Source organism: Opisthocomus hoazin, chromosome 4, assembly GCF_030867145.1.
Source record: "Opisthocomus hoazin isolate bOpiHoa1 chromosome 4, bOpiHoa1.hap1, whole genome shotgun sequence".
Taxonomy (NCBI): Eukaryota; Metazoa; Chordata; class Aves; order Opisthocomiformes; family Opisthocomidae; genus Opisthocomus; species Opisthocomus hoazin.
The window spans coordinates 39,082,952-39,097,587 of record NC_134417.1 but is presented as its reverse complement, the minus strand read 5'-3'; the positions used below and the strand labels follow the sequence as shown (position 1 = coordinate 39,097,587).

At 41.0% G+C, this 14,636-nt stretch overlaps 1 protein-coding gene across 1 annotated transcript in view; it reads right to left on the bottom strand.

The window, feature by feature from the left end:
• The window catches only part of ITPRID1 (ITPR interacting domain containing 1), a 43,328-nt gene that overhangs the window by 22,336 nt on the left and 6,356 nt on the right, over positions 1 to 14,636 (bottom strand). Inside the window, 5 exon segments of the mRNA XM_075417403.1 lie at positions 838 to 892; positions 3,029 to 3,618; positions 9,276 to 9,478; positions 10,047 to 10,133; positions 10,926 to 10,977. Of these exon segments, the coding sequence (XP_075273518.1) occupies positions 838 to 892; positions 3,029 to 3,618; positions 9,276 to 9,478; positions 10,047 to 10,133; positions 10,926 to 10,957 (967 nt within the window). The 5' untranslated portion in view covers positions 10,958 to 10,977.

Genomic DNA, 14,636 nt, shown 5'->3' with positions numbered 1-14,636 from the left:
GAGTTCTTTCACATTAAATTTCTGTCCCATTATAAAAAAAAAACAAACAACAAACAACTAACATTCCTCCTCTAAGCACTAGTTGGAAAGGGTCACTAGAGACTAAGGCTAAGCGCTCCCTGCTCTGGAAGCTGAACAGCCATTTCTCCAACACCACTGCCTCTGCCAGCAAACGCTTCTCATGATCCAAACTCCAATTGTCCCAAATGACAGCATAACATCTGGTCTAACAGCTTTGCTATTAATCCTTTCATAGACTCCTCAACTTCTTTTCTAACAGATGATTCAATGCCATGTCAGCTCACGTGATGACAGTCTATGTTATATAGGAGACTCAGATGATGGGGTTGAGGCCATGCTGCCACCAGAATGTCCTGATTGCACAGTCCTGGTTGAGTTGCGTACAGAGTGGCAGCAGAGCCACTATCTCCAGTCTCCTAGTTGACTTCTCTCCTAGGGATCTGAAAGTTGGTGGATAAGGGGTTGTTTGAGTGTGTCAAATAATCCACCAAGAAGGAATAAAGATTTGGTGTTGCTTGGAAGAATAGAGAGGTCCGCTTAAAGCTTCAGACAGGGACTCCACACACTCCAAGCTGTGCATGTGAGGTATCCTCTTCATGAGCACTCATTGCATCTCCCTGACAAGCTGAGTATATTTTATAGCGCTATGATTTGTCAAGTTGTATCATCTAGACGGCCATGTCTAGAATAATGCATCCAAATGCCAGAGGTGATGGGAGCAGAGAGGGAAAATGTGTCTTTAGAATAAGCTTTAGAAGCAGCTACATGGGAACTGCATTTTAAAAACTGGCAAACTGCCTGTTTCTTAACACTCACCTGAAGAAGTGTCAGGAGCATTTCCACAAGGAATTTCATCCTCAAAACTCTGAATCTGAAAATAAAAGGAAGGGAGAAGGAAAAGTTGTTATTGACGGTAATGACTGTGAGTGTATACCTTACTGGGGGGTTGTGGTGGTAATAAAAGCCACAAGAATTCTGCACATTTCAAAGTGAAAACATGAAATCTTTCAGATAGTTCCTTTTTGGTTGTCTCTTTTTTAAAATATTTGTTCTCGTCATAAAGTAGACTCTAGTCTCAGAACCTTTCCAAGCCTTGCTCAAAGTAATCAATACACAAAGTTCCCAACACATAAACACACTAACTATCTTGTTTGAACAGCCTCAGAGAAACGTCTCTAGGAAAAAAATACGACTTGGTAGACGAAACTCAAGGAAATGTAAACTTATGGAAGCAAATTGTTGCCAGAGAGTGTATGTAAGGTTTCACTTTTTCATATTAGCAAGGGGAACATCATGTCATGATCCTGTACAAATTGCTTCAGAAAAAATCTTTATGGAAAAGGGAATCTGTTCTATACAAGTAACGCTAGAACATGCATGTTAGGTGTGTCTTCCATGTAGTCTGCAGCTCAAGAGATCTCTAAGCCCCTCACTGTCAAAGGCTAGAAGAATACAAGGGAAGGATCACTCTGTGTGACTGTTCTTCTATTCCCCATATATCTGCAACTGGCTACTGCCAGACTAATGATTTAGATGGCCTGATGGTTTCAGCCAGTACACAGTTCTTAAAGCCTTAATTTAATGATGTGGTAGAGAATACTCAGAAGTTGAACAGTATATACACCTTGTCTAATTTGAACATACAGCATTCACCAAATTGTCCTAGACATCAAACTGGGGAGTTTACGACCATCTGCATTTACTGCTCTGTCAATGTCCTAGCTTTTGTGTGAGCCTCTAGTTACAGACCTGCAAGTCCAGCATGCTAAGTGTTTTACAAAGACTTATGGGCTGCTTTGGGAGTATAAATTTGCTGTGCGGGAGATCTCTGAAAGACACCTTCTCTCCACTGAGGCTGATAGTCAGGCCCATGCTCTGATTTTTGAGTCGGCGCTGCTGACACAAAGGCTGCACCAAACCTTTCACAGAAAAATACACCTTTGGAGGGACTTCAAAAGGTAAATATCCTTTCCTCGAGAAGAATGCCACCACCTTAACCTGACCTTTCCCAAAGCTTTAAAAAGTAGATAACTTTTTTAAGGCTCCCTCCTTTTCCAGCCATTCGCTGCTTCCTCCCTTTCTTCCTTTTCTCCTTCCCTCCCTCCCTCACTCCCATGCTCCATACATTTTCAAAGGGCTGCCAACCATCCCATTTCTCCTCCTTTCTTTGATTCTTACTGGAAAGGCTAATTTTTTTTGTCTCCTTCCTTTCCCTCATTCTTGAAGGATGGCTGGAAAGGGAAGAGTATTCCTGTTGACCTCTGAGTGGAGTCCAGTCGTACAGATTGGAGATTGTCCTACCATACCCCTTTTTCTGTAGCAGTATGGCCAGAAAAACTGCTGCTCACAGAACAACTCTAGATGTAAGAAAGGGACTGGCAAGTATCCTGGTCTCTGCTATTTCATGCTGAATCCCCTGTGACAAGCCACTGTTGCTAAAACATACAAATAGCTGAGTGTCATGGACTTTGCAGACTGGAGGTGAGAACAAGCTGGTGTTCTGAGTTATTCTGGTTTTAGGATGCTGATCTTACAGACTGACAAAATATTTCAAACACTAATATAAAACCAAGGCTAATTTTGTGATGCAACTTTCTGAAAGAGCACACCAGAAAATGAGCTTAGAGGGGAAAAAAAAAAAAGATAGAAAAAACCTCCAACCCTGGTTAATGACTGGATCTGTAAAAATATCCTTTACCATCTGTATTAATGCTCCTGCAACTTCCTTCTAGAAAAAAATGAAAACCTAGCATTGCATAAAACACATTGGCATCTTACACTATCGTACTGGTTGAATGAATCCTACCTCAGTAACTTCAGTGCCAACTTCTTTGACAGTATCTTAACACAAAGACAATTTAAAATAATCACAAGCCCAAGAGTAGTGTAAATCCTACTGTTTTTCTCCATAATGCTGCTGCATGGTGTTTTTTGAAGTAATTTACTCTAGCTTCCATCCTGAAGAAGGAGATACATTGCTAGCACAACACACAAAAATCCACCTCACCTCTTCCATTTCGAATGAGCATGGCAGCTTGCAGTTTAGGTCGGCCACTTCTTTGAGCATGTGGGCCACAAGCAAAGGTGGCTCCTTTCTTGGGTTGTCTTTGGCAGGCATCTCACACGCAGGAGAAGAGTGGGGCTGTTTTGCAACTAGGTGCCATGAAGCCCAGGCTTTCCCTGACGGAGTAGGTGAACACTGGAACGTGGGATACGCTGAGGCACCTTTGTCTCTGGGGGTTTGCTCCTGGGTCAGACAGCCCAATGCAACATGTGCAGAAAAGACCCCCTGGACTGTTCCTCTCTCAGCAATATCTGCACAAGAACAGGGTTGCACTTTTGTGCTGGGCAGGATGGCTTCGCCAGGTGCCAGCGAGCCCTGTCTCAGCAGCGTTGTCTGCCGAGAAGCCCTTTTCAGGAGCTGACCTATTCTTCTCTTCGCTTGTGTGACTGCAAGTTTGTTCTTCGCGGCATCCAGGAGACTGGTGTCATCCCCACTGGTTTCCTGTGCTTTGGTCTGTTGGGTGTTGACGTCGGTTAGCAAAGACGAGAGGGCGCTGGTTACGTGGTCAAGTACTTCCAGCTGTCGAAAACGTTCTAAAGTTTGGCAGAATGGAAGGCAATACGGTTATTAAAAAACATAATATAAAATAATCAGGCACAATGATTATTCAGACTTGTCACTGCCAAGAAACATACTTAGTACCTCATTTGAAAGTGACTAAATTTTTCTGTTTGGTTCCAGAGGATCCATTCAGGCTACATACAGGAGTCATTACACAGTTCTTTGTATTAGACAAAAGAATTTGTTGGGTCAAGCGCAGCTGAATAGTGCTCTGTGTGAATAAAGGTTGTAGAATCCAACCTGAAATTCTGCAGTTGGCTGGACCAGACTTGGGTGCCATTTTTGAGGACTTCTTAAAATTCACTTGAATAAAGTTGTTAAAATCTGATCTCAAATGTTTGCAGCTGGCATCTGTCCAGGATAACTGCAAAATGCGTATAGCCATTAACTGATAAAAATTGACCACGGGAGCTATGTTTTCATTTTCATAGCAGCACACAGCAAACACTTATCCAGAAACTCATAGCTGATATCGTATAAAGGTTCCCAGATTATTTTTCACTGTCCTAACCTCCTGTAATTTCAGTGTCGTTTTTTCCATGGCATAACATCTAAAGAGAAGTGAATAATGTTTTCTCTAGGGATCTTGGAGCTATCCATCACTACCACACTATGAAGTTATTTATACAAAGAAACACCACACCTTTGCTTGCACGTTGTGTTTGTACCTATCCTGAGGCAATGAATATGTCATCAGGACTTCTCCTTCCTTGAGAGATTCACTGAGGACGGTAGATGGCAAAATGCTAACTTTCTTGGCTGCCATTTCTCTTAGAGAGCAGCCAAATCTGCTGCGTGCGGTCTGCATGCAGGTTGTTGGTAATGCTGCTTCACTGACAGACAACAAGGGGATATTTAGCATGGATCCGAGTAAGTCGTTTGCACCGCGGACCAACACCATGACATATAATTCCTGATAGTCACTATATCTCAAGGATAGTCCTATTTTTCTTTGTTCTAGACATTGCCTGATGTTTAATGCTGGAGGAAAACATTTCCATTGCTGCCACTTTTTAAGACACGGTCAAAGCTTTGATGTGATGTGGTTTAAAGGGGTTATCTGATCTATCACCACACACATTACAGAGTGTTGTACAGTTTCCATTTGCATAATTTTGGGATGTCAGAGTAAACAATTTTTGGTTTTGTACATCCATTGTGCTACCACATGCTCTCCATGTAAAGCACATTTTATCCTTATTATTTCATCTGGCTCCCACTACATCAGGCCATAGTAATGCCAAGTGCTAATCTCCTTTGACTGACAGTGACACAGCAGTCCAGTCTTTCTTTTGATTTGAACCAGAACCAAACTCACTGCAAATTGAAATAGTTTTTACACACTGCTCATCTTTTGTAAATTGTTTGAAAGAGCTTGGGACACCAAAAGTACAAAACAAACAACAAAAGAAATTATAAATGAATGACATAAAACATCCCCTCACTCATGTGCAACATAATAAAGACACAGGGCATGAAGAAATTATAACAGGAACAGTTTTCCTTCATGGACTATTTCTTTCCAGGCAAGCAGCCCCTTCAGTTTCTAGGCGTGCTCCCCAAGGATCATGCTTCAAATAGGCAAGAGGCTGATAAGATCTCTTTAGTCTCTGCAGACTGCTGTGAAATAGTCTAAAACTGTAGCACAGACAAGATATTAAAGGACATAAATGCGGATTCATTTTAGGTAGAAACTTCAGCTGAAACAGCAAATGGCTGTGCTGTAAAAAAAGATCAATGAATCTTCAGTAGAATCTGTAGCTTTTATAGGGCTTCTAATGACTTTGTGATCAACTGTTTTATTATTTAGGATGGGAAGCTCACAGTTTTGTTCCTCTTTCCTTAAATCTGATATTTCATAGGCTGGCATAGTTATCTACATGAAAGATTTGGAAAGTCTTCAGTAGGCCTGCAGTGGAATGAAGGAACACAGAACATTTCCACAGCCAGCAAGAAATTTTCAATCAACACCTTTTTTCCACAGCTAACAGCAGAATTTGGAAAAAAATCAAAATATTCAGTGGGAGAACCATGACATCTGAAATTGCTCAGTTTTTCTCAGTAAAAGTAAAAATGATATTTCAGTATTGTCTCTTTTGTCATATATTAAAATATTTCCTTTTTTAGATGGTTTCAACTTGAGTCTTGGCAATACTGCCTTTGCTGGAATCAAAGCTGTACTTCAGAGAATGCATGTAGCAATTTACATTTAATTTCTGTTCTAGGGGTGGATTTACCAGCTGACATCTATCTCCTCTCTCCTAGCTGACCTGCAGTGGTCACAAGACAACCATGTATCATGGGAAATGGTGTCTACCTAGTACACTCATCTCACAGAGGAGAGTGAGACATGAACAGCAGCTCCAGTGAGGGGCTTGTGGCAGCTGAGACAGACAGAAAGGAGTGTGGAAAAATCCACAGAAACAAGACACCAAACCCCGAGTAGATTTAGATATGGCAGTGTGGAAAGGCAGTACTGAAATGTGGTGGGGTTTTTTATTATTAAGTGTCAGATTGAAACATTTCAACATTTCTGAACTAAGGTGTTCAGAAACTTGAAGTTTTCAAAGAAGCTGGGGATCAACATTTTCAAAAATATGATTACTTTTCACTTCATATAACTACTGACTGTCAAGCGACTTTATTTTTCTAGCTGGGAAGTCAAATATCACTTCTAATGAGCCCAGTAAAATTTTCACCATTGGCGACTGATGGGGATAAACTTTTCTTTTGGGTCTGGCTGAGAAACCAAAGAGGTGACTGACATTTTTGAAAATACACCTCATTTTTGTGAACAGAACCTTTTGAAAACTCTCTCTGCCAATGTTGGTGAACCAGCACCAAGCAAGGAGACAATTAACAGACAACTCAGTAAGTATCCACAGGCTTTTTAAAAGGTCAGATCAGCAATGAAGCAGGCCTAGAAAACTGTTTTCATCACGAGCAGGGAGGATCCAAACAGAAACAGGAAAGGACTGCACTAGGAAATGGGTGGAATATGAAAGCTGACAGGGGCCACTTCTGTGGAAGTCCTTGATCTCTCTCACCTCCCTCTTCTCCATTTTTCCTCCAGGTTTGTTGTCTTTCATATTGTAACTATAATCCCTCTCCTTATCCTGCACTTTTTCAGAGTAACATATGTCGTACTAAATGAATTAAATTTCTGTGCTGATTCAGAGAATAGGAGAAAGTAAATTGGTAATGAGACAACCTCTCAGGCATTCACTAACACAGACTGAACAATTCCTTCCTTTTCCATGGCTAGAGACATAGGAGAGGGATTCAGACTGTCTTTGCATTGAAATCATTTGGTGATAATGAACCAAACAGGGTGACAGCAACTGAATTCATCCAGTAGGTCTCTGGGAACAGTAGTTCAGTACATGTCTGGAATGTCTAGACCTGAATCTTCTACGTAATTTCCAGAGAAGGATCTTTTTCTGGGTCTTCTTCTGGAGACCTCCAAAAGCACCTATTCTCTTCATTGCCATGACAGAGAATGTAGGGTTCTGCTTTAGATCTGGGCCATTAGATTTTTGAAAATTTAGGTGCAGTATTAGTACTGAAGGCAGATAGATTATGTCCTGCTGTAGAGATGCAATCCATTTTAAAATCTAATAGACATGAATTTGACACTGCTCCTTCTTGCTATACCTCACTGCAAAATCATTAGACAATTTAAGGTTGGCAAGATTGGAAAAAAATGGTTTTCAAACAACTGCAATTTGAGGATTTTCCTCAGGCATTTGTACACTAAACCTGATACCTCCCTCTTTAGCCGTAAGTTCTCTCCTGAAACAGCTGTAGGAAGCTACGTGTGCAAGATGACCCATATGGTCATTGAGACAGACTGGCTGCTTCTGAGAGGTGTTTTAAGTGGTGGCTGGATGATGACCTGCAGAGGTTGCCCCTCTCTCTCCACTTGCAATGGAGACAGAAAGACTCTACACAGATCAAACTTCTTGAGATGGTGCTTTCACTAAACGCCTGTAATTTGGTGCAGTGAACCAGGCTGAGGTTAATCACCGCATATATGGAAACATGCAGACAGTGAAAAGAGAAGAGGTAAGTATCTCTGAAGGATGAATCCCACCTCTCTCGACTAAATGTTCCCAGCCCAGGCACATACTTAGGATGCCTGAGCAGATGGTGTGAAAACCCCCTCTCAAACTGTCAAAAGCAAGATAATATGTTTTGATGGACATCACACCCACCGAAACAGAAATTCAAATCTTATCTTACTTCTCAGCAACACCCCCGTACAGATAAGCCATTAACATGTACTAAGAGTGCTCCCATTGAGGATAACTGCAGGAGGAGTAATTAAATTCACACCTAGGCTTACCGCTGCCTGCTTTCACTGCACGAACTCCTTCCCTCAGAGGCTCTTTCTCTGCTCTCATTCTCTCCTAGTTCTCTACCTTCTTCCCCGAGGTCTCCATCCGCCATTCACTCATACTGATTATCTCTGAACCCTCTCTCCCTTCTCTCTCAGAGGAGTTACAGAGAGTGAGAGAGAAAGAAAGAGAGAGCTGAGAAACCTGTTTGATGTGTCAGTTTGCTGTAAATATTGAAATGTGTGTAAAGGGCTTGCTATAAAGAGAGAGAGAGAGAGAAAAAACCCCACATTTTCCACAATGCTCTGACATTTCTGTTTCAATTCTCATTTCATCCATACTGCTTCCTTGGTATAATTCTAAATGGGAATGCACAGGCTATGTGAGAGATCCTGCTTTCCTAAGCGTCTTAAGTAAACAGAAGATTTCAAGAACCATCTGGCTATCCTGTGCAGCAAACATGAGGGGAAATTATGTCAAAATTGGACTTTTCAGATGGGTGATACACCAGTGAATTAACAATGCTATTTTAATGCAGACATATCTTTAGGGTGAGGACCTTGTATTCATTTCTCAACTGCAAAACACACAAAACAAGAACTAAAACCACCTAAATGAATAAAAATCAAGACTGTGTGCTTCAAATGGTGCAATTTTATTGTGCTTAAAAGACGATCCTCATCTACATCTTTGGGCATATTTGAACCATGAAACTGTTAGGTTCTAGTTAGGGATTTGTGGGTCTGATGCACATGCTCTGGCAGTTCTAGTCACAGGAAGCTAAGATCTTGTCATCTATTCTGCACGTTTCCCAGTAAGAGGGGTCATGCTCCCACTAAGGGGGAAAAGGGAAAGCAAGTTCATATCTGGCCTCGCTGAATTCAAAATCCACTATATTGTCTCTCACCACCAATGATGGTGGCTATGTACTAAGGTGCTGCCAGCAAAGCGGTTGAGGCAACGGACCCTGCTCAATTCTGCAGCCTCTGTGACACCAGCAAAGATCTCTGGTGGTGGGGTAGGTCTTACAGGTGATGGGCAGTTATGTTTTAAAATGTCACAAGCCGATAGCTTCAGCACTTAATTCAGTCCGGCTCTGGGGAGAGCTATACAGTATTTCAGTCACACTAGGAAGCATCATTGCCACAAAGGGGTACGTGAGGATCCTCGATGTCTCCTGAATGCATATCTCTTTATCATGTATTTTCTTTCATAAGCTTTTTCTTCCCTACCCTCTCAGTCCCCATGCTATTTATGGCTACAACTTCTTTTGCCAAAATGTCTCTCCTTACCATATAGGTTTGGCCTCTCAACGTCCATCCGCTGCTTCTGAGCTTCCAAAAAGACTCGGATGTTGATCCCTTTTGCTACAGAAGCACCACTGAGGAACCGAGGAGGGATTTTAGTGCAGACATCAGGTTCTTCTGTACCAAACCCCAAATCAAGCAGAATCTCCACTGGATCATTTTCCCAGAGTGCCAGGCATTCAGTGATGCTGTGGTGAAAACATCAGGATTATTTACACCACTGTCTTGGTACCACTTTTCACTTGCAGTAGCTATCATATAGTCTTGTTTTTATTAAGTAATTCTCCTCTTCTCCCCTCTTGTGGAGACTACTGCTTAAGTGAAAGTAGTCATTTTCGGTCACATTGCTAAGAGATTAATACACATTCCTCCCCTGAGAGGAATTTGGTAACATTGAATCTAGGTAGCTTAGCAAGAAGAACATTAATAAAAGGTGTAGGTTCTTAGCTCTGCAGGCTCACTTCTCTCTAGATAGATGTCTTGCAGAAAAGGCATGCTGCAGCTGCCCTAAGACCTCACAGCCTATCACCTTCCCGTGGATTCAAAGCCCATTGCAGTTTCAGGTAGGTTTTGGTTTTTTACTCATACAAATTCATTTGAGATCAGATATCTGCTGTTAAGAAGGTTATTTAGATCCTGTTAGAATAAATGAGGACATGCCTTTTACAAACTAAGACCTTCACTGCATATTCAAAATCATACTCACATTTGTTGATCCCTAGTATTACTAGATGGAAATACATGGAAATAACTAACCTCTGGGGTGCACCACAGAGCGAGTGAGGAGAGCTGAGACTCTTGCATCTTGACATAACCGGACTCTCTGCAAACTCTTGCAGGGGCCTGGTCGGAAAAAAGCAACAATGAAATGTGTTTACTCATGTCCTCCTCTGGGATGTCATTATGATTTTTTCCTAGAGTAAACATTTGCATTTTGTCTTGGTTTATAATGATACATAATAGCAATGCCTTTGAAGAAGAGTCGGCACAAGAGTGTGGCAATACGCTTATTCTCAAGAACAGTATGTTACAGTAGGTGTGAGAACGTAGGTGTGAGGTATCAGTAAATGCTAATTATAAAGGTGGTAGAATGGCTCACTTTTGACAGATGGTGAATCTTTGGGGAACCTTTAGGGAGCACGGTTTCTCTAGCCACCTACTTCAAAACATATAATTGCTCTTCACAAAGTTTTGGAGAGATGAGGCACAATGAGCTGCAGCAGCAGGAGTGGCACCTGAGAACAATTCTGTGCTTTGTTTCTCATTGTGTTTGTACCTGCTAATCTGCAGAGAAATAACTGCTTCTCAAAGCCTGCTCACTTCAAAAGGAACACCCTGCAGCATGGTAGTCTTTCTCAGTAGGTAGGATGGCATGTTTTTGTTACATTCAAACTTAACTTTACCTACAGGTACTTATCAAGATCAGAAGCAAATGTTTATATACCGTGGAACCATTGTGTTGATAATTTTTTTTTATCATTGCAGGTTATCCATCAGCTCACATCTTCAACAGGCCTTCAGGGTTATATAGATTTTTGAATCAGTTTGAGAGAAGAAAAAATACAAAACACCTAAAATTCCCCCTTATGACAAAAAGAAAATGAAGAAATAGAATTTACGGTGTCTGACACCTACCTCCTGTAGCTTTGCACAGTCATTTGTACCATTTCTGGTACTGACAAGGAAACTGCAAACAAGAAGAAACAAAAATAATTTATTTTCTTACCTTTTTTTTCCCCCTCAAAATAGAAACATGTCAAACTGGAGAAAAGACCAAAAGAGTGATTGCATTCTCTAAGGAAACATTTTAGCCCGAGTGGCAAAGTTGCAGAACAATACCATTGTGGGAATCTCAGCTCACGGTATATGTTAGTCACAAAGAAATGCACTATATGTCAAAAAGAAGGGGAAAATAGGTGCCTTTACATTGCATAAACCAGTAGCAGGAGACTCTAAGCCCCAGCTGTTTAGAAGTAAGCACTAAGAATTGGGTTCCACCATCTGCTGCAGAGCAGTTGAAGACATACATGAAGCAAATATGACGAAAATTACTTCTAATCCCTGCCTTTTTGGTAAAAAAATACAATTAAAATATATTATTTTAATTGCTCATTCCAGCACATGCTGGTACAACTTTTTTTTTTTGTGTATAACAGTTTTTCCGGCGCTATTCACCCGAGTGTTGCAAGTATTTTACCGTTGATTTCTCTGGGCTTTGCATCATGCTCAAAACGTGTTTGAGAGGAGTGAGGCAGTTGCAGGTCAATTGCAAGAGTTTCTGGAGGAGGAAATATTTGTCCACAACTGCTAATATTGTTTACTGGACTCCACCTGTGCTATACCTCTAAGCTGTAAAGTGTACATTTCATCATTTCACAGTGATGAGGTGGGAGTGAGTTCGATGCAAACACACAGTGCCTGTAGTTGTCACTTACCCTCCTAAAACTGAAATAACACACTTCTTGATCCTCTGAAAGCTGGGGTAGATCCTCTGAAAAGCTTTGCCTAAGATCACAGTAGATATCCTTCTGCATTCCATAAGGTGAATATTTTTTTGTCTAACTTTTAAAGTTTTCTTTTCTATTTAACAAAATTGGGTCAATAAGGAAGAAGAAAACATCCTTTCACGTTCTCTACTGGATAATTCTTCTGTTCGTAAATTCTAAAACAAGTTCCTTCTGGCTCACTCAGTGCAAGGGTATCCATCCAAATTGAGAGCATAAAGGTTACCGACATCCTGTAATTTGCTGTGGTTACATAAGCCAGACTTTCTAGCAGTAAACTGAGCATAAGTTGAGTAAGAATCAGCTACTTCTTGTATACCATTTCCTACTCACATGCCAACAGAAGCTGTAGATTCACTATAAAAATGCTTAAGAATGTAAAAAACAAAATCCGAAAGTGAGAGTTAATACAATTTTTCCCTAGCAGCACGTAGGCACTCCTCTTTGTAACAGAACATACTACCACAAACTGGCTGCTGCTGTGATTTCCTCGGCCTCTCATATTGTCGGGATTGAAAGAACACAAGTGCTGCCAAATTAAAAAGCTAGCACTGTGAAACACTGGTCAGGGTGTTACTTCAATAATTTAATGATGAGAAACCCGGTGTTTGTAGATGTAGGAAGTAGCAGGTCACCAAAAAAACAAATGAGCAGTACTTGATAGGTTACTGCAAGCTGGGTAAGAGGTAGTAGCTAGTGTGGCTGTACTCTCAAACCAGGCAAACACAGGGAGTGACACCGTAAGTATCTTTTGTTGTAGACTGAAGTACGTTGAATTGTCCTGTATTGCTGTGGATCAAGAACATGTCAATGTACCGCTACCAAGGCTAAGCCATCCAACCCTTTAAGTGACAGCAAACTGCTCAGGAGCCAGTGTCCACCTATTGGCTTGGAGAAACTTTGCACCTCCGGGTAGTGCAACGGGGGCCATTTCACTCATGGTTAGTCTCCACTTCTTTCTCTAATGAGAAGACTCTTGTGAGAAGTTCCTCATTAGAGAGATTGACATTTTGAAATATTAGAGTTTATTTTCTCCATATTTAAGAGGTCACAGAAATAGTAATGGGGAGGGTACAGTATTTACATTTCCTGATCTGTGCAAGTGTTTTTTTCCTGAGACAAGAAATGCTGAATCTCATTATCAAACTGGAAGATACTTTGGGGGAAATAATGCCCTTTAGAAATCTGTCAGAAAACCTTATGAAAACAAACAAACAAACAAAAAATACTTCGTAAACCAACTGTAGTGCTAATTGGTGCTCTATTGCCTGCACATCTAAGTATATCTTTGCTTATGAATAATATATTTTGCTAAGCAAATTGTGGCCTGTTATACTTGAGGGAAGACAAGGCATTTTAGCCCCAGTAATCTCTGATTAACAGAAGACAAGATTAAAAAGACATACTGTTGAACTGCATGTTTTACTTGTGAACCCAATAAACAAGAAGTGTAGATATGGAAGCACTGATAAATAATATTTTGGGCTTCCAAAAACACTAAAAATTTGGAATATATGAGGAGCTGTGAGGTGAGCTGACCTTCTGGCTCCTCTCCTGAAAAAAAAAGATCTCTGAATTCACTACATTCGCCAGATCACAAAAGTAGGTAAGAACAAGCAAGATGTTCTGCAGTCAGGTCAGGCAGAATTTCCATCACTTGAAACTCTCGTACTGTAACTTCCAGACCACTGTGCAAATCCATCCTAGAAACCTCCACTCCTTCAAATAGAAGAAAATAAATTTATGCCAGTGGAACCTAAGACTTTTCTTTTGAAGACCTCACATGAGAATCTTCTCGTTATGGCTCCAAACAGAAGAAAAAATATACAGCTTATCCATGAATGTCAGCTTTTCCCAACAACACGCACCTCAGAGGTCTGGGGTGTTTGATATTTTGGAGCTAAGCAGTCCTTATTAGAAATGACATATGATGTTCTCTCTTACCTGCCTGCCCTTGGCCTTGGGGCTTATCCCCATTTGTAGATAGACTGTAAGATAAAAACCGTTAAAAAAAGACAAAGGAATTAGACACCCAAAAGAACAACTGCTCTTTCCTGAGAAGAGACGGGGTCAGGGAGGCAGCTCGATGGGCAGACACAGCATAGGGCACTCCGAGCATGGACAAACTGAGTGGGGATGGTTGGTAGAAAAACAGAGCCATAGGTTCATCTTCTTTTCTGCCTGTGAACACTACCTACTTGCTCCTCAACGTAAGTCGGCCTCTGTTCTGTGTTGAGATTCAAATCTTGTGTTTGTGCTTAAGACGAGGAAATTTCAGCATTCTGCATGAGGGAAGTCTCTCACTTCCGAACTTAAATTTTACTAAAGGTCTAATTAAATAATCTTTTCTAGGGCAGGAGTGTGAGGAATGGTAACAAAAGCTTTTCCAGTGCATCACATAAAATGCACTTAGCTGATCTGTGTCTGCATGGTGACACTGTAATTATTAATGACACCAGTAATAATAGCCAGCCCTGCAATACATGAGTTTGGCTGGCTTCACCTTACCCTGCCACTGGAAAATGTCGCTATGGCTGTTACATAAGGTTACTGTTCTTTATTGCTCCTCACAATACCTCCAAATATCATTCCTAAGACTGTGTCTTTTTTGTATGCTGCTCTGGTACAACCCTGCCTCAAACCAAATATTGCCTCACAGAGTTGTAGGTATGTGTAACCACAGTTTGCGCCATAAATTATTGGGCACTCAGCATTGTAAAATTCCCATGATGTAGCAGACAGCTTGATCAGAAAGCTACCCAGATAACATGATGGGAAATTGTAGCCTTCAAAGAATGTTGTGGATCTGAACAGAGCACTGAGATACATAACTCATGAGGCA